The sequence below is a fragment of the Myiozetetes cayanensis genome, unplaced genomic scaffold (assembly GCF_022539395.1).
Source record: "Myiozetetes cayanensis isolate MyiCay16 unplaced genomic scaffold, myiCay2020 scf18, whole genome shotgun sequence".
NCBI classification, from domain to species: Eukaryota; Metazoa; Chordata; class Aves; order Passeriformes; family Tyrannidae; genus Myiozetetes; species Myiozetetes cayanensis.
This window is the reverse complement of record NW_026087389.1, coordinates 7,660,676-7,686,045: the sequence shown is the minus strand read 5'-3', so window position 1 is coordinate 7,686,045 and position 25,370 is coordinate 7,660,676. Positions and strand designations below refer to the sequence as shown.

The 25,370-nt window shown below is 40.6% G+C and overlaps 1 protein-coding gene across 1 annotated transcript in view; it reads left to right on the top strand.

The window, feature by feature from the left end:
• The window catches only part of PTPRG (protein tyrosine phosphatase receptor type G), a 395,341-nt gene that overhangs the window by 212,834 nt on the left and 157,137 nt on the right, over positions 1–25,370 (top strand). The window contains exon 4 of the mRNA XM_050312873.1: positions 1,919–2,067. Within this exon, the coding sequence (XP_050168830.1) occupies positions 1,919–2,067 (149 nt within the window). The remainder of the gene's footprint in view (positions 1–1,918; positions 2,068–25,370) is intronic.

Genomic DNA, 25,370 nt, shown 5'->3' with positions numbered 1-25,370 from the left:
TGGGAAGGTGATGGGAACACATGTTGTACAGCTCAGCAGTGTAAGAAATACTGTAAAATGAACAATTAGATGAACATTTCAGATTGTACATCCTCCTAATTATCCTTTTAATTATTCATCTAAAACAAGTAAAATGACCCCTGACAGAGCCATAAATTATTTAGAAACTATCAAATATTTATTAGATGCAACTGAATCTCCACAGAGGTTTTTAACAGATGCAAGTGAATCTGCTTTCCTGTATTCCACAATTCCTACAATTTTATCTATGGAATGTATAACTAATTGAATGAGATTTTCACTATTTAAAGTACTGCTGAACCCACTGAGAATTTTTTAAGGGAGGTAGGGAGCAGTGGTGCTTTCAGTCACTTACGTTTCACAGATTTGGTGTAAGAAGAGAGTGACTACCAGTAGGACCCTGGCTGACACAGTCACTACCCCCTAGCCAGGACTGCATCACATACTTTCCCACAAAAACACTTGGATCCAAAGGAATTGTCGAAAGAAGCAGAAATCATGGAAGAAAACAGCCAGGTGATTTCACTGGCACAATTTAGATGCATCTGAACATCTCATTCAGTTTAACATTTAGATAGTTTTGACATAAACAGTTTAAAGTTGAGCTGTGTGGAGAAATGGCACTGTCCCTCCTCATAGGAGGGCTGAAAGCCTGGCCTGCAACAGAGCCCGCACTGAGTCACCAACAGACGAGTAACTTTTATTTCACAAGGAGCTTTCTTTTTCTTTTTTTCCTTCTTCAGCAGTAATAAAATCCTCCATCTTACATAATAAAATTGGATTTATATTAATATTCCCATTTCAATGACACAATTGGCTTGAGAACACAGAGAAATCCGTGTGGGTTTTGCTATTTCCATTTAAAAAAAAATCCCTAAACCAACCCCAAATCTTTAAACACAGGATTCTAGGCATAGCAAGCAGTGTTCTGCAATGGCTTTTGCAGAAACAAAATTCTAATTTTAGTTCTGTTTTTAAGCAACAGTTTTGTGAGGGATGAGAAAAAAAGATTTTGTAAGGAGCAATTTTTGGGAGTTGTGAGTTGTGTTTATTAAAAATAGGAGATGCTGGAAAGACAGGTGATCTTGTAGTGAGAGTAGCAGACAGGAACTTTCTGAAAGCTGGAATCAGTTCTTGGTTGGACCACAGACCTTCCCTGTAACATGTACCAACTCCCACCGTACGATTTTGCCCTCTGTTTGGACCTACAGCTTTTATTGTTACATAAAATACAAAAGCTTTTGGGAGTGAAAAGAAAATACAAAGAGGATCCTTTTGACCCTTATTGAATCACGTAATAATAATGTCAGAGTTACTGTAGTAAAACCAAGTTCTCATGGAGTATGTCTCATGAGTGGGTCTCAAAAATGTTATTGTCCCTCTCTCCGTTTTACAGAGGGGGAGCAGGGAGGGTGAGGAAAGCACCCGCCTTGTCCAGCAGTGGAGGTGGGACAGGGCACAGGGGTCCCCACCAACAAAATAAAGGAAATCTAAGAAACAGAGGATCTATTTTTTTCCTAACTTGTGATCTGCAGACCTTCTGTGGTTTATAAGGGCAGGGACCATGGTCAGCCATTACTTTCTGGAACCACATTAAACAGGTTTTGGTGGAGTTTGCCATTTAAATTTTAATCAAAGTCCAATAAGGAGGGCAAAAAGTCCTTGAGAAATACAGACTTTAGGATTTTCTGTGGCCTGTGTAACTTCATAATCACTTCCATAATTAGCCAGCATTAGTTGTAGACTTTTCTTTTTGAGCCAATCCCTGTAAAGCAGAAAATGATGACCCAACATTTTACTTGCATTAGAAAAAGTATTCTGATATAATGAGCAAAAACCGTAAATGCTTCAGAAAAACTGTGCTAAGAGTTTTTCTCTCATTGTTCTGTGTGTGCAGTTGCTATCCTGCTGAAGGACGATTATTTTGTCAGTGGTGCCGGGTTACCAGGAAGATTCAAGGCAGAGAAAGTGGAGTTTCACTGGGGTCAAAGCAATGGATCAGCTGGCTCTGAGCACAGCATCAACGGCAAGAGGTTCCCTGTTGAGGTGAGTGGAAAGACACACACGCTTATGTTCTCGGGGAAATCAAAATCAGAGCGTATTGCTGTAGTCTGAGGCGACTGTGAAATGAGTCAATGCTTCTTTCAGTGAACATATCACTTTGCAGGCCCTTCCGGCCCTCGGAGCACTCTATCTATCATCTCTCACGTGCTTTTGCAATGTCAGCTCTGAGCTCTGCTTTGCAGACGTTGCCAGCTCTCGTGTCCCATGGGTTAAGTTGCAAACAGCCACTTTTCTCGTTTCTTGGGTAAGCTTTCCAAGTGTGGGAGGATCTCCTTACAAATATCCTCAAAGTGACCTCATTGTCCTCCAAACCTTTCCTTTCCCACGATGCTCACAAACAAATAGCGGCGGGCTGGGAGCCATCGTGCCAAGACCGCTGCCTGTCATCGGAATTGCTTCCTTGCACAAACTCATGGCACTCTCTCTACCTGGATTCAGGTGCTGTCCCTTGTCTTGCACTAACAGGATTTCTACAGAGATCCGTGCAAGCAGCTCTGTGTTTGCTCAGGCTGTGCTGGAGCCAGCTGGGCCTGCGCCAGCCCCGACCCGACGGCCGCCCAGCGATCAGAGCAGGGCACTGTGCCACGGCGGGAGCGAGGAACCGCTGCGGGCACAGCGCCCTGGGAGCGCCGCCGTGTTGGGAGCGCAGGGATGGGTGACTGGCTGCAGCTGGCTGCAGGGACAGGCCTTCAGATGTCCCAGAGAGTCTCAGGCCAGGGGCTGCTGGGGAGCCTGATGCGGTTGGGTCTTGGCTTGTGACTTGAGCCCCAGGTCGCTCTGTCATCAGCGCGGTGTTTTCTGTGTCAACAGAGTCTGTTGATGGTTTTCACTCAGCAGTCAAGGTTTGGGATGGTGAGGTAAAGCAGATGTTATCTGGTATCACCTTTGCCTGTCAGTAAGCAGATAACACGCATTCTGAGAGTGGCATTTTGGAACGCGCAGGCCCAGAAAGCTCACGGGTGGGCAGAAATGGTCGTCTTGGGAGCTGGGTCTGGCAAGAACTTGATTCAGCCCCCAGCGTGCCATAATTCATCACATGTGGCTTTAGCCAACCATGTATTTTAGGAGGTGGAAAGGGGCTTTTAGAGTTCAAAGGGAGGTTGTAGTAGACTCTGGTGCATGACCGAAACCTCTGGTTTTCACCTACCTGCTCAAACTGCCCCATCACACAAGAATTAGAAGCCGTTTTTTATCTCCCAGTTGTGTAACTGTATGTTGAGAGGCCAAGATTTTATCTTGTTTTTATTGAGCTTTTCCAGCATCTTCTCTTTGATGTAGCTATGATTTCTCAGAAGGGGCCACCCCTGAGAACATGGAGCAAAGGGCCAAACATTGTCATGCTGCCCAGTCTGTCTCAGTTGGCAGTACTGGTACTTTTAAACCTCAGGAAGGCGCACTCAGAAAGTCTACAGAGCCAGTCAGCTCCTCTGCAGAAATTTCAAGAGTGGAGGTAGTGAAGAAGCCTGGACCTTCTTGTTTGTGTCAGAATTCACAAGCCCTTTCTTATGATGCCAAGGCTATTCGATGCTGGCTTGATAAATGGGTTACTTTGGAAATAAGCAAATTCCTAAGAAATAATTAATAATTTTCCCATGGCTTAAGTATTCCTAATTTTCTTTTCAATTAGTTGGAATTCTAATTCCTTCTACTTTAAAATTGAGGGTGAAAAACAAAGGAAACTGCCTTGACCACCTTTAAGAAGTTACGTCACTTGTTTGTGAATGCTGTGCAAAATAAATTGCTGTATCAGATAGGTTTAGTGTTAATCCTAATAAGGAAAACATAATTTTCCAAGTGATTTGTGTTTGTTGCAATGACATCATCCTCTGTCCTCTGCCCTTCCTTGGTATGATGACATTAGCAGAATTCCCACAGCCATTTCTTTGCTTTTTTGTAAAGGAAGAACAAGTTTCCAAACCAAGACTTTCCCCTTTGTGATCCTATTTGCCTCCTACACAAGAATTCTAAATTTCAATCATATGCTGAGAAGGATTTCCATGAGTGGATTTTGAAGGATCCAGTAGGTCTAAGGTGATGAAACTGAGTCTTTGTTGCCAGTGCATACAAAACCACTTCTCAGAGTTGGCGTTACACCTCTCAAACAGTAACTGTACATGTATGCATGGTGAAGCTTTTAATTTGTAATGCTAATTGTAGTGCAGCTTGCAACTGTCTGATGCAATCCTAATTGCCTGATGCTGGGAGGTCTGTGCCAAAAATACTGCGCTTCGTTTGAGAAGTGGCGTTTCTAGGAAGACTGTAGAAAGGATAAACCAAAATTCTGTCCTACAGAAATCAAAGCCCAAATCATTCTGTTTATTCTGAGCCCATGGACGTAGGTAAAGCTTTAAAGTAGCATGCAGGTATTGGCATTTCACGTCTACAGCAGTTACAGTGGTGATGCAGCCGAAGGGAAATATTTTCTGTGTCTAATTGTGCAACCAGATGTGGACTATGCAAAACCCATTAGTTCCAAAGCACATCCCAAGGGAACACAGATAGATCAGCTTCATCCATAGACTGAGCTCTGCGCACATTAAGTTTAGAAGTTTTTTCCTCTGGGAAACAAAGTGCTTGCTGGTAGTCTTTCTTCTTGAAGAGGATGCAGAAACTAATTAGAAATGTCAGATATAATACAGAGCGTTATTGTTTGACCATGTTGTTTGGTTTTTATTATTGTAACTAATGTGTCAGATGGTAAGGCTGTCTACGTTAATTGGTTTCCTTCATTGAAGCCCATCTGGATCATTTTTTTTTGTGATTTATTTGTTAAATTAGTTGGTAAGATATATGGGAACATCCTTGTGTTTCCTGCTTTAAAGGCATGTTGGATCAAAGGCGTATTATCTTGCAGTACTTTTATGAGTATGTAGCATATTGTGATTCCTTTTTAAACCATGGCATATGTAAAGGTATTCTTTCATTAGAGGCCTTGATTGCTTATTTATTGATTAGATTTTCCTTAGTGATACTTGAGCCTTATGAAGCCATTACATGCCTGGCTGTCTCTGAAGTAGCATTCACGAGCAGAGATGTCCCTGTGCTTCAAACTTCCACCTACAGCCAGGATCCAGATTGATGCCAGCCCTGCTCAGTGCTGGCAAGAAGTTTCTTTTTTGCTCTTTCTTGCCATTTTAGCATCAACATCTGGGAGAGGCCAGGAACCAGTGCTGTGATGCTGAAGATTAAAGTGATACCATTAGTGTATTGCTGTGTGAGTGGAGTGTGAATCCTAATGAGGATTTGGGCTCTGTGCCAGTTCAGAAAAAGTCTCACTCCTTTTTTTTTTTTTTTTTTTTTTCAAGTTAAGAAAAGTTTTAAATGTTGCATTCTCTAAATTTTAATGAATTGCTGACTCCTTTGTATTTTGTTATTGTTCTTCTCTGCTATAATTATTCAGGTTTTTCTTTTTCTTTCTGAAGCTGCAGCAGAATAAATGAACATGCAAACGCTAGAAAACCATTTAAATGGCTGAGTGGCAGAATTAAAATAAAGAAGATGAGCTTCCCTCGGGCCAGGAGAGAACCCAGGTTCCCCTCATTAGAGCCAAGAGGAGTAATTGCAGCACTTTAATCTCCCGTGTCACCGCACCGGTTACCAGCCCTGGCTGCACAAGGTCCATGCAGGCTCCCTGCTCCGAGGGAAACCCAACAACTTAATATTTCACAGCAACAGAGGAGCTGACGTGGCAGTGCTGTGCTGTGCTGGTGGAGTGCAGTCCCACCATCCCAGCATAGCCATGGTTTTATTTTTTTTGTAATTCGTTTTTAGCTGCTTCGTACTAATTTTTATGCAAAATGCTGATTATTTCTGTGAAGAGCAGAAATCAGAAGAGTGATTTTAATCATGACTGTGTTAATTTGATGTGAGCTTTGGCTGTTTATGAGCGTTCTCTTTAATGGTGCTAATTGTCAGTTATAATGTGAACACCATTATACAGTACTATACAGTAATTTATTTAGTAAATTAGGATCTTATTCCAAGGACCATACTCCAGTATGTCATAAAGACCTCATCCCTTTACTCTTACATGAACAAACTTGCATTGTCTAGGCCAAATTGCTTATAGGAACATCAGCTTGGCTTTCTGAAGGAGCAGTGTTGATTTCATAGCCACAAGTACCAACATGCATGTTTTTGAGAATATCAAGTTCTTTTCCATTGAAAAAAAAAAGCGTCCAAAAAAAAAACCCCAACAGAAAACCTCACAAACCATCCCAGCAGAAAATGAAGAGCTGACACCCTTTCATGTCAATTAAAAAGCTTTTACATTATGTTGACAGATTCATTTTACTAAATTATTATTACAAAACAATCATTTGCATTAACAGTTCTTTCTGTTCTTCAAGTGTGTTTCTCAGAAGACTTTCCAGGTTCTGATGGTGTCTTTGTTCTTGCAACGTCTTTGATTTTCATCCTTTTCTCTTTGAATCTACATACTAACTTCGGTGTGGTCTAGATCTACAGTTAGTTGCTCTAATTTGAATGCTCAGGTAACCTTGCCAAAGTTTATCACTGTGTGCTATCTTACCTCTCATCATATCACTGAATTCTGGTGTTTTATATTATCACAGGCAGATGATAATCAGTGTCATTAATGTAGAAAAAAATGTGTGGTCTACAGTGCACTAAAACCTTTACTACAGGGAATAAACTAAGACTAGTTACTGTTTGTTTCTTTCTTTATTGTTTGCCCTGAATATTAAGACTTTCTATCACACTTGGAATCACCTATAGGATGTGTTCATTGCTCTGTCCACCTGTGAATGGAAGGGGATATTCACTTCCTAATGGTAGAAATGGGATCCTTTCTGTTCTGTAGTTTTACTGTTGGTGCAGTTGTGGGTCTGTTTGGATTTGCACACACTTTATGACATTAAATGATGAACGTAGCACAGCATCTTCTCTTGGTACGTAGGAGAGAACCAACACCCTCTGTTGAAGCTGAGTTTGTTTTTGGCATCCAGCATATCTAGTAATTTGTAATTTTGCAAAGATCTCTGTTGTTGGCTTCAAGCACAGTAAAGACTGATTGTGAAACAGGGAACCACCATTGGTTTTATTTACTTATATTTCATTTACTTGTTGCTCTTCAAATTTCCTTACCTCTATCTGGCAGGATGAAGCAAAGTAGAGGTCAATAAATGATAGAGGGATCTAAAGAAGACAATTGGGAATATATCACAGTGGGAGACTATGACTATCTGAAGTAATTTTATTGTAATATTCTCTCCAAGGACCAAATCCACACTTCTAGGGGCATACTTAGAGCTTCAGGTGACTTTGATGCGAGATGGGCTGGTGAAACTCTGAGTGAGGATTTGGCTCAATACTGTCTGTGCTGTAGAGTGTCCAGGGAATTTAGCATGCTCTGCTTATTCCATCTGCATTTCTTACAGCACCCCGACTTAATCATTCAGACAAGGAAATGGCTTGGGGATTTTCACATTTAATTATTTTATTTTTCCTTCCAAATGACACTTTACATGTGGGTTTTTTTTTTGTTTTCTTACAGTCTTCTGTCTCTCCTTTTCCTACAGTCTTTGGGGGTCCAGATAGCCATAAAGGACTCTAATCATATAGTATGCTAAAAAGCCAAATCTATATTTCTGTCTTATCTCCAGTAAAGTAAGATTTTTTTTCCAGGAGTCTCTAGCCTTTACTCCTTTTTGCTCTTCACTGCTTTTAAATCTTGTTCAGGTTTCTCTTTGTCAGGAAATCAGTGTGTCATAATTTTAAAAACATAAAATGGATGGATATATTGAACACATGGCTGAGTTTCCGTCATGTTTCACTGTGAGTAGTGCAAGTTAAACATCATCTTATCACTGTCTGGTTTACTGTTTTATTTTCCTTAGTGGAGCTGGTATGCTGTCTCCTCACAGTTGTCTTTAGTGCCTCCTGACAGGAGAATCAGTTGAGACTTTAATTAATGACTTTATTGTAATCAAGGTTCCATTTTAGTGCAGAGTGCTCCATCTTGTAGTAGTGGAATATTTAGTCTCCATCTGGCTGATCTTTTCTGTGAGTGTCCCATGATAATTAAGAAGAAACAGGAGAGGATGGTCTGAAATTAAATATGTTTAGTGGAGGGGTTAGTGCATCTTGGGACCATTCATGTAGAGACCCAGACAAAATTTAGGGGTGCAACAGCAGTTTGGTTTTATGGCTGCATCTTCTTGCTGCCTGTCAGGCCCCAGTAATTTTTAGAGCAAGCTGCAAATATTACAATGCATCCACAGTTTTATTTTGAAATAATGGTCCAAATAGCATGAACAGATATAACTCTTTTCATGTTGGCTGGGAATGTCCTGCTTTCCCCAAAGGATTTCCACTGACTTGTTGAAAAGGTCAGAGGCAGTAGCACTACACTGCAATTACAGTGTGTTAATGATGAGCTAAGAGTTGTACATTCTTCTTAACATAAATCCCTGATTTTCTACATGATTAATTGGAATCTGGAAAGACTGACAAGGAGAAGGAGGATCAGATGGGGTGAAAATAAGAGATAAGAGGCTGACATCCAGCTCTTGTTATAAAAGAGAGTTATTTTGAATAGGAGAAAAAATCAATACAAAGGTTGGAGAATTTGACAGAGTTGTAAGAGCTACTTTAATGAAAGGTAGCAGATTCAATAGGATTGTTACTTGAAATGTGGGATTGTCTGAGAAAAATGGGACTGTCTCTCCCCAGTTGTAAAGGTGAGTTCTGTGTGCTGAGCTTCCTGGGTACTTAGGCCACTGGATTTACTGGCATTTGCTCTGGGCACTCAGTGTGACAAAAAAAGGAAAAATATGTGTGTGAGCTTGCTAAATTCTGTTCTTCTAGGATAGTTACTTGATTATGGGAGGAGAAGGAAGAGGACAGCAGGTGACAGTTATTTCTACTTCTTTAGTATGTTAGGTAGCTGCCATAGACTGTCTAGCAGGCTCCTGCAAGGAAAAGTGTTTCACTATGAGGAGGTGACTTGGTTTGGCCCTAGCTGTAAGGAACAGCCTAGAACTTTGATGGACATAATGGGACTTTTAGCAGGATCTCTTCTCTGGCTTATTTGTGTCAGCCTCCTCTCCCCTGCAGTGATGGTTAGAGGTGAGCACAGGTAGGGAGGCTGTGCGTGGAGGGTTAGAGGTGAGGTGAGGACTCAGCTGAACCTCAACATCCCTCTGTGCAAACACATCTTGGACAAAAGCACCTTGTAATTTAGTGTGGATAGATATGAGGTCTTCACTAATGCTGTGGGAAAACTTGCTCCTGCAGCTATTAAAGGGCTGTTGGATTGCTCTCAGTGGAAATGACTCCCTGTTTGAGACTGAGGTGGCTGAGTTTTCTGGAACTGCTCACAGCTTCTGAAGTTTGGAAACTTAGACACCAGAAGGCAGATTTTCAGAGTCCAGTGCACGGCCATGAAGCATGTGAGGCTCACAGGGTGGTGAGCTGCAGGTCCCACGAGTGTCTCTGGGCTGTGGGCTCTGAGCACGGGTGCACTGAGGAGGCAGGTTGAGGTGTTTGCATTACACACTGTGCCAGGTTGGCTCCACACAAGGGTCCTGGGACTTTGGTTAGAAACATGTGAAGCTTGATAAGTGCTCAGCCCTGCCCCTTTCCATCAGGCTGGTCTAACAGTCCAGGGACTTCAGAATGTCTTCCCCTGGAGAGATGTTATCCCAATAGGCCCACTGGAACAGAGATAATATTGGAGGGGGGGAAGAAAAGAACCATTGCATAAATGTGTTAAGAAGCAATAATGTTTCCTTGGCACAAAAAAAGATCAAAACAAAACCTTAATATGGTTAATGGGCTGGTTGGTAGTTGTTGGCCAGTATTTCCCGTGGAAGTCATTTTGCTGGGGCTCAAACAATGGGAATAGATTTCACCAATGTTAATCATGATTTAAGGCAGCAAGCAGGAAATTATTTAAATTGTCTATTATACTGGTACTTTACTGATTGCATTTTAGTTTTTTGGGGGTTTTGTTTGGTTTTTTATTTACTGAAGAATTCTAAACAGTTGCTATAATTTTGTGCCAAGAGAATAAATTACGTCAGACATGTTTTTCGCAGTGAGAAAACGCAGTACATTTATTCAGAAGGGTTTTTTTTCATTTTATCTTATGTTAAAGAGCTTCATTCTACGGGATGATGACCAAAAGCTTGCGTAAACCACAAAGGAAGGCGCATCTTGCTCTCTGGACATTTGTGTGTCCAAAAAGGGTTTTCATCAGAACTGATTTTATAATGCAGGTCACCAAAAGGCTTTTTAATTCTAAGGGGAGGCAAGCTGGGACTGTGCATTCACAGTAGTATCATATTTACCTTCTTGCTTCCCACCTGAATTGCTTTGCTGTTTCTTATATTGAGTTTAAAAGCTCTTTGGGACAAAGAATGTCTCTTTGCTGGGTTTGTGCAGCACCTGCCCCAGTGACATTCCTGCTCTAGGATGCAGCAACACTGCTGCTGCTGTAACCACAGGTTTTGCAGGGATAAATTGCCTTTTTTTTTTTTTTTTCCTATGATGAAGCTTCACACGATGTAAGAGATCAGGCAGCAACGTGAGCATAGTCCTTGTTATTTCCCCAGTTCACAGGCATTGTATTTCCAGACAGGATGGGAAGGTTAACTGGAGCTGAAAAAGGATCTAAAACGCAGCAAGACCTTACTGTCTGGTAGAAATGAAATAACAATCAAGTGGTTGAAAACAAGAAAAAAACATATGTGGTTGCTCATGCTTTGAGGCTCTCGTCTTTCTGTAAAGATAAAACAATTTTGGGGAAATAGTTCTATCTCTGAATACATATGTCCTCTTGCTATCTGGCTTAATAAGAAAAATTCTGCATTCCCGAAGTAGTTGGGCTTTTCAGCACATTCCTCAAAAGGCCAATAATGCCTATAACTATCCTATCTAGGCTGGCTGTCTACAGAAGGGGCTTTCCTTTATCCTCTGGCTTTAGAGAGGAGGCAAAGAGGGCTCATATTTCCAGGAAATGCCTGCAGCTGCCTCCAGTGTTCACTGCCCAGGCAGGAAAACCTCTTAGCATATCCTGCAAAGAGAGTTTGGCTATCGTTGGCCATTGACCATTCAGTAGGGTTTTTTTATAAAACATAGCTCCTGATCTACGTGTGTGTAAGAAATACAAATTCAGGCTTTCCACCAGAGTTAGAAATAGTGTTACCAGCTGGGATAGAGCTTTTCCCCCTGCAGTGGGCTAACAGTTTGTTAATAGTTTATTCAAGCACAGAAAATGGCACCTGGTCTGCCAAAAGAACATTAGTTTCTCCAGAGGCACCTGTTAATTTTGCAGGAAAAGAAGACAAAGTATCTCCCTAATAAGTTAAGGATGAATCAATATTCTCTGGGACTGGGGGTAAATCTGACTTTTTAACAGACTCTCAGGCTCCACATAAAGGATGGAGAAGCAAACTTGCTCACCATGAGTGGTGAATGTAATTTGAGAATAAAACACTTGCATTAGCACAACGCCTATCACACATTTGTTATGAAAGGGAGTGATATATTTGGGATTTGATCGTGCCATGAATGGATTAAATTTCTTGAATTTTGTAATTTTTTGTCTTTAATTACATTCTGTGTCTTGAAGTTCATAACTGCAGTACTGCTTGTGTTTGATCCTTACCTTAACTAGATCACTGTAAGGGTGATTTTAGTTGATTTTTATACCTACATCAAGCCCTTCTATTCCTTCAGGGTGGTTGTGCCTACAAATAAGATAACAAATTCAATACTCACTGCCTGCATGCAGCACTCAAGGGTTTTCAAAGAGTATCAGATTTAACTTTTTAAAATGTAAAACTACCCACAGATGAGTAGTCAAAATTGCAAAATTCATTTGAAAAGAAGAGGAAATCTCTTTCGTTAAGTTTCTCATCGTCCTTGGCTGAGTGGGAAATTCTATTCTGCTTTCTCTGTGGTCTAGATCCTCTTAGGGCAGGCTGGTGCTCTTTGAGGAGAAGGTGGCTTGCTGAGACTTGAGTGACATATTTAATCTTAAGGTGACTTGTTCCAGGCAGGACCATAATATCCCTTAAGAAAAAGGAATGTCATTACATCCAGTTCAAAATAGGAGATTGGCAGTAACGGGAAGGTTTCAAAAAAGGTTCGTTTGAAATTCTTTGCTTGAGAGCTCTCATTCTGTTTGGGAGCCAGCAATGTGAGCGCTCACTTAATGAGCTGCATTCAAAAGACGAAATTTCAAGAGAGTAAAAGCGAAACCCTGTATTTCCTGAGCAGAAATGGAGCCACCCATCCTCAAATCCATAGTCATGTCTTTCTCTTCAACCTCATCTAATACTCTGCTTGTAGGAATCTACTCCCAGAATTCGATTCCTTCAATCGTATCAGTCACTGATGTTGAAGCACATGCTGATTACTCAGTAATGCTGGAAGCTACATGCTGTTGTTGTTGGCATACCATTTCTGGGAGGGCTGGGAGCCCTCCCACCAAACCATATGGTGATTTATCAGACAGTTTTGTAGCAACAAGAGCAAGACCCAAGTTGGTCAAGACTGAAAATGGATATTCCTTATGTTGCCTCTGATAAAACGTTCCCATTCCTATTCCCTTTGTAGTATTGAGGATGTGTGTGCTGGGCTGTGTCCCTGTACTGGGCATGGCCTGGAAGGGAATTGCTTATTTCTAGGGTACAGCATTACAGTTTACAAGTTAGCAGTTCAAGAAACTGAAAACAGCAATTTCTGGATTCTTGCAGCTCAAACAGCTGTTGTGTTGGTCGTTTTAAAGAAAAGAAATGTGAAATATATATGAACCATATGAAAGCTCAGATGTGAGGCTCATCTCTGAGGAGTGAGACCATGTCAGAGGACATCAATGTCTTCTGTAAAAGAACAGCAAGCTCTCATTTCAAAGAAAGCTTCCTAGCATACTGTTTTGGCCTGTGTGACACTTGAGGTAGCAAAATATCCACATGTGATCTCTGCCATAATATTGCTGCATTATTAGCAGAGTTAGTGCAGATGTTTTCCCATCATAATTAACTAAGATAGAAGTGGAAGACATTTTGGTAACACTACAAGGAATAATTTGGCAGCAGTCAGAAGCTAGAACTGGAAAAGGGCAGTAGGAGAGAAATAATTAGCAAGGATAATTGTCAGGCCTTGACAACCTGGTGTGTCTTTCTAGCAGTGAATGGATTCACCTGACACCCAGAGATAGCCATCTGATAATAGCACTCATAAGATCAATACATCGATACTTTATCCTTGAAACAGTATTTAAAGTCTGTTCTTAGGTTCATTTCTTTACTTCTGTAAAGTTATAGCAATCTGGGATTTGAGATAATGCATTCATTACAGCCTTATCGGGCCTTCTTCATTTGCTGTATTTTAATGCATCTACCATGATTGCTGAAGAAAGATGCTCAGTGAACTTAATCTGCTTATGCTTTAAAAAGAAAGGATGCTCAGAAGACTCAAATGTGGCCTCATACTGAACAGGTTTGAGACTTTGCAGTGTTCACAGTGGCAGGGCATTTTGTGCAAGAATTATTTTGAATTTAGAGCTCCTGTGATGCTGGCTTTGCTGACCCCATGGAGAGGAGAGTGAGGAGGGGGAGCTGGGCACAACTGATATTTTGCTTTTGTAGATTGAGATACTGCCCAGGCTCTAATAATGCCAAATCGTTGCGGGGTTAAACATGATGCTGCTTCTTTTTGTTAATGTGTCTTGCTGGTCCACACCTCTTTGCTATTTGTGGGATTGTGATGCACACCCCAGGGCCCAGAAATAGTGTGTGCGTGCTTGAAATAATGCTCATGCAGATAAGTAAGGTGAGGGATTTAGATCTGCTTCCCCCAGATGCATGGGCATCGGGCAAATTCGAGTGGACTGGAAATTTCAATGACCACTGCTGTGAAGGAGAGGAGACATTCAGCAGGGCAGTATTGCTTCCCTGGCTGCACTGTGTGTATGTGCTGTAACTAGCAAGGGAGAAGCCTATGTGGAAAAAGACCGGTTTATCTAGCAACATCAACAAAAAAAACCTTTGTATGATAAAGACTGTAAAGATCAGTGGCTGCCCTCTGAGCGCCTGGGAGGAATCATTGGTACCTCTGCCTCTTGGTGTTGGCGGGTGCTTTACTGCAGGGCTGCTGCCGTCCCCGCTGTGCCACCTCGCTGGCAGGTGGAAAATTCAGCACTTTCAAAGCCAGTGGGTTTTGTTCGTTTTAAGAAGATTATGGCATGAAAGATGGAGGAGGAGATCAGAACTGGCAGGAAGCTGTGATTTGAATAGGACCTTCAAATTGACACATGTTATGTCCTTAAGAGAGGAGTCGGCGCCTGGTTTTTGTTGACAGGTGTGGCGACAGCCTTGAGGGATGATGGGCACTTTGCCGAATCGCTAAATTGATTTGATAATCAGTAAGTGAATTTGCTAAAAGCAGGTACTGCGTGCCTTCTTTGGGGCTTGGTTAACCTAGTGGCAGCTTGTTTTAAATGTACTAGGAGGCCGTAGTTTATTTTTCCTTCTCTCTTCCGGCGAGAGCTCCACACAGAGCTACTGCCAAGTAAAAGAAGCTGTTTCTCCTCTTTGGCTGTAAAACTAACCTGAAGATGACCAGACCTTACTTTTACAAAGGAGCTGCTGTCCCAGGTTAAAATCTCTGCATTTTCTCCAGATATGCCTGTCATTGTCAGGTCTGAATGTCTATGTCCTCTCAACAGAGCTATAGCATTTCACCACCCTCTCTAGACAGTGTCAGCATTGCACCAGCCTTTGCTCACTCAGAGCCTTGATAACTGCCTTGCTCCCATTTCCAGCTGCTCATTCCCAGCTGGCCCTGTAACCCATGGACTTTTTCTCCTTTGGAGCACAGAGAAGAGATTTTTCCTTTCCCTGGTGGCACAGTGGCCCTGCCCTACACCAAAAGGGCGGGCAGGCACCACTGCAGATGGTGGTGGCTGGGGGTGATCTCCCTTGGATGCCTTTCTACACCTTGAGGCTGTTGGTGTGGCTTGTGGCTGGATTTGTCTCCCCTGTAGCCCTGCTATTTACTGTGGAAACTTGACACAGGACAGGTTTGTCAAATTAAAACGTTCTGCCTCCAGCATCAACCATACTGATTATGGTTTATGTTGGTTTATACCGGAACTATTCAGAGGGAATTTGGCTTCAGGCATTTTCAAAAAGCGATACAGTTTGTGAAAGTTCAATACGTATTTATTTTATGGTTCCCCAGCAATGTCTGTGTTGTTTCCTTGGGTTCAGATTAGAAACATTTGTGTTCTAGGTAACTCACTCAACTACTACAAATCAGAGATTCTTTTTTTCTTATGTGCATTCATAATTGTCCTCTGTTCTTAAGACATAAATTGAAATTGTGTCCTTCATACCATGATGCTCAAATTATTTCCTTTTCAACAAAGAGTACCTAATAAAGATTAAAAATGATTTTTGCAATCCATACATTTAAGTATACATTACTATCTGTTTTAAGGATGGATAATCAATGTAAAAAAATGATACTTCCGTGTATTCCTAATAGGTCACTGTGTAAATATCCATAATGGAATCGATCCTCTAGGTTATGGCAACCATTAGTACAGAAGGGGTTTCACAATTAATGTATCAGACATTTGCCTTTCATACTTACATGCAAAATGATTATTTATTGATTATTTTCAATCCAGGTTAATGATGTTGAAAAGGTTTCGGTATCTCAATTTGAAGTACTTAAAGTGCGCTTCAGGCAGAAATATCATATCCCTTTCAAGAAGTTGTGACTAATATCTGATAAGCGACTTTGCTCTACATTCTTTCTCATTTATATGTACATATATATATTATATAGAAATTAAGGGTGTTTGTACACCCAGAAAGTCTTGGTGCCATGTGCATGGTCATGAAAAATGGTTATATTTTTACTGTTACCCGAAAAGCACTTATAAAACCAAACTCTTTCTAAAAGACTTGTTTCATTCTCACAGGGCATTCTGGGTTTGTAGATTTTTCCAGCTGAATATCGTAGAGCTCTTTGGCAATAAGAACGAGCAGTGGAAAGTATATCAAAAAAGAGTGTAAGCAACTTAGGATCCTGTGTCCTACATTGACCTATCAGGTCAATACATGGTGGCTTCCTCATTTCCTGAAAGTCAAACCCACAGGCATCAAGATAATTGTTAGTCCAGGAAGAGCTGGATCTCCACTTCTGGTGCTATTGGTTTGCTTTTGTGCTCATACTCTGCTGTCTTGTGTGAAGAGGTATCTAAAAAAGAGAAAGACATCTGCCAGACAGCCTGTCCCACCACATCCAAAGGGACAAAGGAATGGTAAGATGAGGAAAGGACAGTCTGTTTTTTGTTAGAAGTGGTGGACATTTTTATTCCTCTCGTATGCAACTCCAAAGAAACTGAGATCCTGAAAGTAACCCAATTTCAATTCAAAAGGGCATTGAGGAGACATGTTTGCCTCCACTTGTTTGTATGGACAAGCAGAAAGTGGAGGCTTGGGGACAGCTCAGTGAGGTGGTGACCTTGGCCATGGAGCAGTGGGGATGGTGTGGATTCACTGGTCCATTCAGAGGTGGAGCTGGCATTTGAAGGCTGCTGGCGTGTGCTTCTACAACTGCTGCATGTAAGCTCTGAGCCTGTAAGGCTGACATCTGCTTTGGAAAGAAACTTCGCACTGGAAGCTGACATCAACCCTCTATGCTGCTTTAAATTCATATTTTCCTTGGAAAAAAGTAATCTAGTATTTCAGTGAAGGTTTGATTTTTTTTTAATTTTTTTTTTTATTTATAATCTCACAGACATTTTCCTGATGAAGTGTCGACCCTTTTTCAATGAGCTTAAGCCTACTGACAGTAGACTGACTTTTCTTAATTATCTTCTCCAGACCCCTTTAAATTAGTCCCCCAGGGGTCTGCAAACCTCATATTGAAAATGACAGCTTTAATATTTCCTTACTAAATACATACAAAGAGTTGTCCAGGGATGCTGACTCACGTAAGGTTGCTAATTCCCCCTGGAAAACAAAAGAATCTGATTTTAAGTGGCAGTCCACCTGAGAGGCTGGGTCACAGTGTGGAGGAAGATGAGAATGGCCATCAAATATGACCGTGGCTTTGTCCATGCTGGAAATGGGAGAATGTGGGAGGAGAAAAACCATTTGAAACCATTGCACTCATGCATAAATGTATAGCTTTCAAATAGCTAATTTTTTTATGTCATAAAGGAAAACTGGCTAGGGCTGGTTCCTTTTTTATAGCCCCATCATAAACTCTGAAAAATGAGGTTTATAATTTATGGTCTGAAACCACCTTAACTATTGCAATACAAACAGCATCACTGTACTGCAGTTTATTTCTAGAATGCCTCCGGTGAAAATATTGCAGTGCCATAATTAACTAATACCAAGATCCTGTTTGTGGCGCTTTCTGCTGCTTTCCCCAGAATTATGCAGTTAGTATAAATCCTCGAGGCTCAGAAGATGGTGATGCTTCAGAATAATCTTACATCACCATGCCAGTTAAGACAATCACTAATAGTGTTTCTGTGGCTCGCAGTGTCCATCCCATCACTGGCTGGATTCGTAAGGAGGTAGTTACATAGTTTTTATACATATACATGCATGCATGTGGCTGTGGGGGGAGAAAAAAAAAAAAAAGAACTACAGAGGAGAACAGCATGCCTGCTGTCTCCTAATTACTTTGTTTTTTGATATCTCAGCAACATTGATCTTTCAAAATGATCTCTTGCTGGTGGCATCAGTTTTATGTTGGAAAATATTTCTGCAATTCTGGCAATGATAAACTAATTACACACTATACATTTTTAATGATTTAATCTCCTGTCATATTCCTAGAGAGAAGTGATCCTGATTCCAAACAAATCTCCCATGCATGACCAAGCACTCATCATGAAATGTATGGTTTTCATTAAACCCCGTTGTTAATACAGGCTTAGGATTGTTTTGTTAAAATGGGGAGAGGTTGGGGAGTAAAAGCATGCTGAAAGATTACTGTAATAATGCTGCAGTAAGCGTTTTGAATCACACAGAGTTCCCAGCAACATTCCAGTGACATGTGCCTCCCATTACAGAGGGCTCTTGACAAACCTTATGTAATGGAGCCACACGTGTCAGAGCGGCTTTCGACGGGTGGCAGTTAGAAAGATGCATTCCTGTTCCTTGTTCTGTGCCAGGAATCCAGGTCTGTGTCACTTGCCTCATCTGTGTTAAGTGTCTAGGTTTAGAAACAATGATTAGCCAAGTGGTGGGGCAAAAATACATCCTGGAATTATGTGCTTTTTTTAATATGCTGAGGTTTCTGCTCTGTGATCTGCTGTTACACAAGTGCACTTTATACCCTTGTGCCACTCTTGGCTCAGTGCTCTGTGCCTCGGTGGGGGTCTGCTTTTTAACCTTGCATAAAGACTAAAGCAACTTGCCTTGGTCTCTGACTGGGGTCCAAGGGTGGTGCTGCAGTGGGGAAACATAAAACGACCATCTCCTTTGCATTTACTGGAGGGACTGGATCTGTAATCCCCTCCAGTAGCAGCTCCTATAATTGTGCATCAGATCTAGAAATGAAAGTCGTGATTCTCTTGAGAGTGCAGATGTAAGAGGTGTTGGAAAGACGACAGAGAAAACCAATTGTTAAAATATCTCTTACCAAGGGGAGAAATTTCAGGTAATTTCAGCGAGCTGTAAACACCCCTGCCGTTTTTGCTTGCTTTCAGGCGCTTTTGCCCCTCTCCCAGAGAGCTGTTTTGTTGTTTTTTAATGACTCCAATCTTCAGGAAGACTGAAGATAAGAACAGCATTTCAAGAAGACATTTAAAGCAAATCTTGGTGTATCTGGGCTGACTGTGTGCATGCTGGTACACTGGTAACAATCTGAGTCAGATTCGCACACGTTCACGTAGCTACTGAAAACCAGAGCCTAGAATTGCTTAACGAAGTGAGCGTGGAGAGGATGAATTAAGGTTCCTTTGAACTTCTTGTGGTTTTCCTGGCACAGTGAGGATGAAACTATTATTATGAACTCGAACTCAAATTTTATTAATATTCTGAAGTATGGAAGGAAGCAACAAATCTGATTTAAGTGAAGACATTTGTCTTGGCAGTGTGATTTACTCCAGGGTTGTAAATTTGACATGATGGAGACTAAAATGTACTGAAACTTAAATTTCTCCCATATCTCACTCAAAGTCAAATGATTTAAATAGCAGGATATGAGAAATGACATGTATCCTTGGACGCAAATATATTTTTGGTGCTGAAGATTTTAATTTCACGTCTGAGGAAATTTATCAATTTGAGGACAAAACTTTTAGGAAAACAAAGGTCAAAATTTCCAGGCATGGTGTGGGGATGCAACTATGACAAGAGCATCACTGTAGCCTGCAGTTAAGGTTTCCTGCCTGGTAGCCTGCTGTAATGGGTCCAGTAATGATAAACCAGGTATTATCAAAGGTGAAATCTGCTTTGCTGACACAAATCCTGCTGATGTTTCCGTCCTGCCGTGCTCACCACACTCCTCTCTGGCACTGTGCTTCCCCTGTTTCCTATGCTGTGCAAATCTGTTCAGGACTGAACATTAAAACATTGTAAGTACAAAGTGTTAACAAACCCAAACGTAGCTGGGGCAGGGGACTGACTGAATGCTGCAGACAAAAGACCCCCAGCACGATAGAGCATCCTACCTCTCCTGATTTGGGGGAGTTGGAATTTGTTGCTGGGTTTTTGCCCTCTTAGGACCAGCCCTGGTAGGTGGACGAAACCAAGGTCCCTAATTTCAGACTCTTCTTCCTGGTTTTCCTCTTTGTTCAGTAATGACTTGCACCGTCCCAAGGGTCACCAAGCCCTTGGGATCATTTGCCTCTGAAGGGGCCCTGTCCTTCCACTGAGGATTAAGGGAATTTATGGGAACTCCACTTCTCACTTTCACACGTGTCAAAGGTGCCTGAAGTTTATTTTCAGGCTTTGACCTTTTGGTATTCAGCAGGGAGACATTTATTCCCTGATGAACATAAATTTAACCCAATGGCTATATGGTCAATCTGGCACGGCTCTAATTCTCCCATTCATTTCTTGAATAGTGTCTTTTAAAAAGTGCCCATATTCTGGGAGTAAAAATCAGAGCTTAAGTTTTTGGGTTTTTTCAATTATTTTTTTTTAAGATAAACCAGTAACTTTTACGGCCTTGCTCTGTGATTCCATGAAATGGGATTAATTTCTTAGCAGCAGTGGACCTGCTCTGTCAGTTCAATAGAAGTAATGTGGACAATTTCAGTCTATTACTTTTAAATTAACTCAGCCCATATGACTCTTCCTAATACACTGCCACCTTGTGAAAAACAGGGTTGCATTTTATTGATTCATGTGATAGATGAGAATATTAAGTGTTCCCTGGCAAACAGCACCCCAAACAACACGAGGCTCTCAGGCATGCCAGGACTGGGGAACTAATTATGCTGAGACAGAAGAGGTTATTTTACTCATATGCTGTAAAATGGAAAAAATATTAAAGTAACTTTGTATCTTAAAAAAATCCCACACCACCTCTCGTCCATCCCCTCACAGCCTGGCTGGTACATTTTGTCTTGCCATATTTTCAGATGGTTTCTCAAAATGCAGAATTGAAGAAGGTTATTGGGGAGTGAATAAGAAAGAAACCAAAGTAAGGACAAGTTTAGGCCAGTGAAAATACAAGGAAATGAAAAGAAGGCCTTGTACCATAACACACCTGATTTTGCATTGTGTGTAGGAGCCCTGTTTCCCACAAAATTAGAGGGATGGATGGGTAGTACTCCGTCAGAGATCCAAACTTTCCAGAAAGGTTGCTTGTTAAATTTTCACTTGGTGAAAAATGAAGTCTGAAAAAGCTGGTGTGATGATCCTTTGAGGACGTTTTAGAATAATTGTAACAATAATGCATTAAAATGTCACTAGGGGAAATGATTAATTGGAATTGCCTTCGTTTTTCTCCTCCATTTGCTTGCATTCCTGTCCTTAGTTCCTCATATAAAAAATAAAAATAGTAACACCCAGTGCTAGTACTATATATGAAGCCTTTTATTACTGCAAAGTGACATATGTGAAGCCTTGCTACTGACATTCATGGACTTGTGTGCCTCCTACTGCAATTGCTTTATTAATGTTTTGGCTTTCAGCATAAAAGCTAAAACGCCGAAAACCACTGAAAAATTCTGACTATATCAGTGTCATTTATCATTCTTTAACAAAAAACATGGTAGGTTCTTTGCTGGCTGTTCATTTGCCCTTTCCAAAGCAGAGAACCTAATTCTCAGTTATTTTTCTCTCAACTCTTGTCCTCATTTAACAAGGACTAACTCAAGCCGGAATGCTGTACGAAACAAAGAGCAGTGGTAGAGGTGACTTTTGTTCTGGTGGCTCTAAAACAAAAGCAAAGTGGGAGTAAATGACAGACAGATGTAACAGAAGCAAGAGAAATTGGGAGCAGAAAGTTTATTTTCGTGAACTCTTGCCCGTGCTTGGTGGTTTTCTCCTCCAGATGATGAGCTTTAAAATAGGCTGCTGGGCCAGCATCCGAAACCTGACCTTGTGTGGGTGCATCTTCCCTATGTGTGTTTTGCTGTATAAAATCTATGTGGCATTCAGGATTGAAAACTCATCCCAGTATTTAAAAAAAAAAAAAAAAAAAGTGTGGGTTTTTTTTCATCAGAAGAAGTCAAGGAGAGGAAAAAAGCAACATTACAAATAAGTAAAATAAGTAATCTGCTTGTTGCTTTAGGCATGTTTCTGCTCATTTTAGTTTGTTGTCATTCAGTTTGATTCACTGAGCTGATTCAATTTTAATGGTTCACTTATGCATGCAACTACCTGGAAAAAAAAAAAGATAAAAAAATGCCCCTAAAGCAAATCTTACTGAGATTTTGGTCAAAAAAGGATCATAAATAAGCAGAAGTAAGAGCAAAAGCTAAAACAATATGGCACACATCAAGTAAAAAGAAAGTACAATATGTGAAGTGAAGAGTAGAAAATAAACATGAGCTACAACATAGAAGTTAAAAAATAGTACCTAAGGTAAAAAATCAAATTCAATATGTTTTACAATTACACAGGAGAATGAGTTTTTTCAACCTTTAGATTCTTTCTTTATTCAGTTAATTTAAAGACAACAAGGCTAGAAGGGTATCTCTTCCAAGGCACCAGCAGTTTCTTAGAGCCCTTGCTGAACGCTGGAAAATTTAGCAAGAAGGAAAATTGCATATACTAAGAATATAACATGATGAATATGTTGTGTCACATACATACCATCTGTGAGTTATTCTGATAGACAGAACAGCTTGTCTGCCAAATCCTAAAGCGTTGCTTTGATTATTGCATACGTTGTAAAATAATAATCTTGGGGACTTTGGGTGAATTAAAGTATGACCTTGAGCCTGTACTTTAAAGGTCATGCCATCAAGGTCTGGAAGGGTAACTCTCTGCTGCTGTAATTAGATCTTTTGGTAATGAGTGTTGTAGAACAGAAGTTTTCACAAATGAGGCTGCCAGTAGTTACCAAGGAGAGGAGAAAAACATCAGGGCATAACTCCTAAGGAACAGGGATGGTGGGGTGTTTTTCCCGCAATGGTTGTAAAACAAGATGTGTTGTATGCAGCTCTTGATGCCGGGGGAGGGTAATGCAGAGGGGAGTTTTGAACTTACCAGGGTTGCAGCCACTCAAGGAGAGGTGTCCTGTGCACAGTGATCTGTTAAATCACCTGCACATCTGCATTTGTGGTGGTCACAGTGTTCCCCACTTCTTGGCCCCATTGCAAATGCTTACCCTGTGTGAGGATGATGAGCATCTCACAGATTTGGTCCTTGCTATTCTGTTTTTTAGTGCTGCTGAAAGTTAATTTCATATGCTATCATTTACTTAAAGTTGTTAAATGTTAGCCTGAGTTTAAAAAACCTCATTTTTGTGCAATAACATGATTCAACTGCTATAGCTGCTGCAGTAAATGTCTTATAAAAGAGGTCCCTTCCTGAGCTATAGTGCCCATAAATATTAGCTTTATTTTTATAAGTAGTTGCTTTTTCAGCAGCAGAGTAGCTGTAACCATAAAAATGCTTAATAAGAAATGCTTTCTCAGTCGCTGTTTATACGTTTAAACATTTAAAAAAAACATTTTGTAATTCCTGAATAGCCCTTAACATTAAATGTAAGTTCTAAGCAATTGTTTTTCTGTGGTTTGGGGATTTTCTGCAAAATTACTCTGAGCATAAGGCTTCCTTTTCTTTTTTTTTTTTTTCTTCTACTTTTGAAACTGTTGAGCTGCTCTGAGCGTTAAAGATTTAGACTCAGAGAATGAGAAAACTTAAAAGAGGCTTCATGCACAGCAAGCTGTTTTAACGCAGATGTCACCAAGCGGAGTCGAGGTGGTTTCAAAACATTTACTTGCTGTTCCTAATTGGTACCTGTTCTAAGTCACCCTGACTCGCTGTTGTGGTTTGAAAATCACATTTTCCTGTCTTTCCCCCTTTCCCATGTTGCATGAAAATAATAGAGAAAACCAATTAATTCAAGCTGCTAATTTCATGGAGTGACACGTGAAAGGTTCAGGTGTTTCAGGTGCCGTTCCTCCAGCAAGAGAAAGCAACAGAAATCCTGGCATGTCAAATCCCAGTTTCCTTTCTTAGTCCTTCTATGGGTGGAAAATCTCAGCACCTTTCTGATGCTCTTTGATAGGTATAAAAAGCTGCAAGCATTGCTTGTGCCTCTCTGGAAGCAGAGCAGAATCCTGTTAAATGATTTGTGACTCATCTAGTAGCACTTCTCCGTATTTAAGGTTTAAGAGCTACCCAAGCCAGGAGAAACCTTTTAAGCATAGCAGACTTCAGAGTGAGTAGAGGCAGCCTTAGTAAACTCTGCCATTTGAATCCAGTCCCAGGGTGTCTTGTGCTTTGCTGAAAAAAGGAAATGCTCTGGCTGAATCCTCTGAAAAACTGTATCCTAGCCTGCTCTGTAAGTGTGATCCGTTGTAAGCTTTTGCAGAGAGAGAAGAAAACCTGTTTTTAAAATTTTCATTCTGTGGGTTGGAATTGCTTATTTTGGAGTCTGCATTGAAAGGGAATAAAAATGGTCATCAGCTAGGAACTTATCACTTGATAACCAGAAGGCATAGTGAAACTGCAAAACTCATTTCCATTGTCTGTTTGATTTGATCCTATAAAAATCGTGACAATGAACACAAGTAAGCATAATATATTCTTTCATTATGCTTCTATATTTATTTTGTATAATAGGCAGAAAAATAAGTGTGTCACTGGCAGTTGCCATTTTTAAGAATATTATTGTTGATTTAAAGATATATTTACTTTTTTTAAGTTATATATAGATAACATATTTTCGCTTGGGAGGGTTTTGTTTTACATATTCATGTTTGAAATCGACATTATTTTCATCAAAGGTTGTGATCTTTTCTGAATAGTACCTTTGAAGAAAAACTTCACATTTTAGACTTTCCTTCAGGCCCCCGAGGAAAGTTGGTAGCCGTGCTGAACAAGAGATGGGATCAGAACAAAATAATTTGTGATGTGCTATTAGGTTTCATTTGCAGAACACCCAGAAGATCTGCACATAGAAGCTCTGGTTTCTCTTGTTTTCCATGGTGAATTTTATAGGATCACATCAAATAGCCTAAATGAGTTTTGTGGTTTCCCTGCTTCCATGTTCTCCCCCTGGGTTTTGTGCAAGGTGCAGAAAATGCCACAAATTCTGCAGACAGTTTGTGATCAGATATATTTTCTGTTACAAGGGGGCCAGCAATAATCTTGGCATCAAGTCCTTAGAGGAAAAGTTGTTCCTGAGGTGTTCCTGGACAGGAGACCAACTCTTGAAATGAATAAGGAGTGAGTGCAGATAGAAGAACATTAAGGTCATATACCATAGTCCAGTATGAAATATGCCACAGTTCTATCTCCAAATGTCTTTTAGATGCTGCCTTGGGCACAGTATGGTGTGTGTGAAAACAGTGGAAAAGGTTTGGTATATTGTAGTTGGAACATCATGGAAAATGTGAATTTGCACAGATCCAGTTAAAGTTAGATCCGGTTACAGCGGACACCAGTTCTGTTGAAGACCTGTGTTAGGAGAAAATGTTCTAGTCCAGAATCAAAAATCTTTTTAAAACTATGTCTTAAAATATGCACTCAGCTCTGGAATAGCAGATGCTCTCCACTCCAGATGCAGTGTATTGGAAAAAGTCTGCATTTTTTTAGTTGCTGCTAAAATAATGTGTATTGCATTTCAGATTGGAGACACTTCAGGAAGAAGTT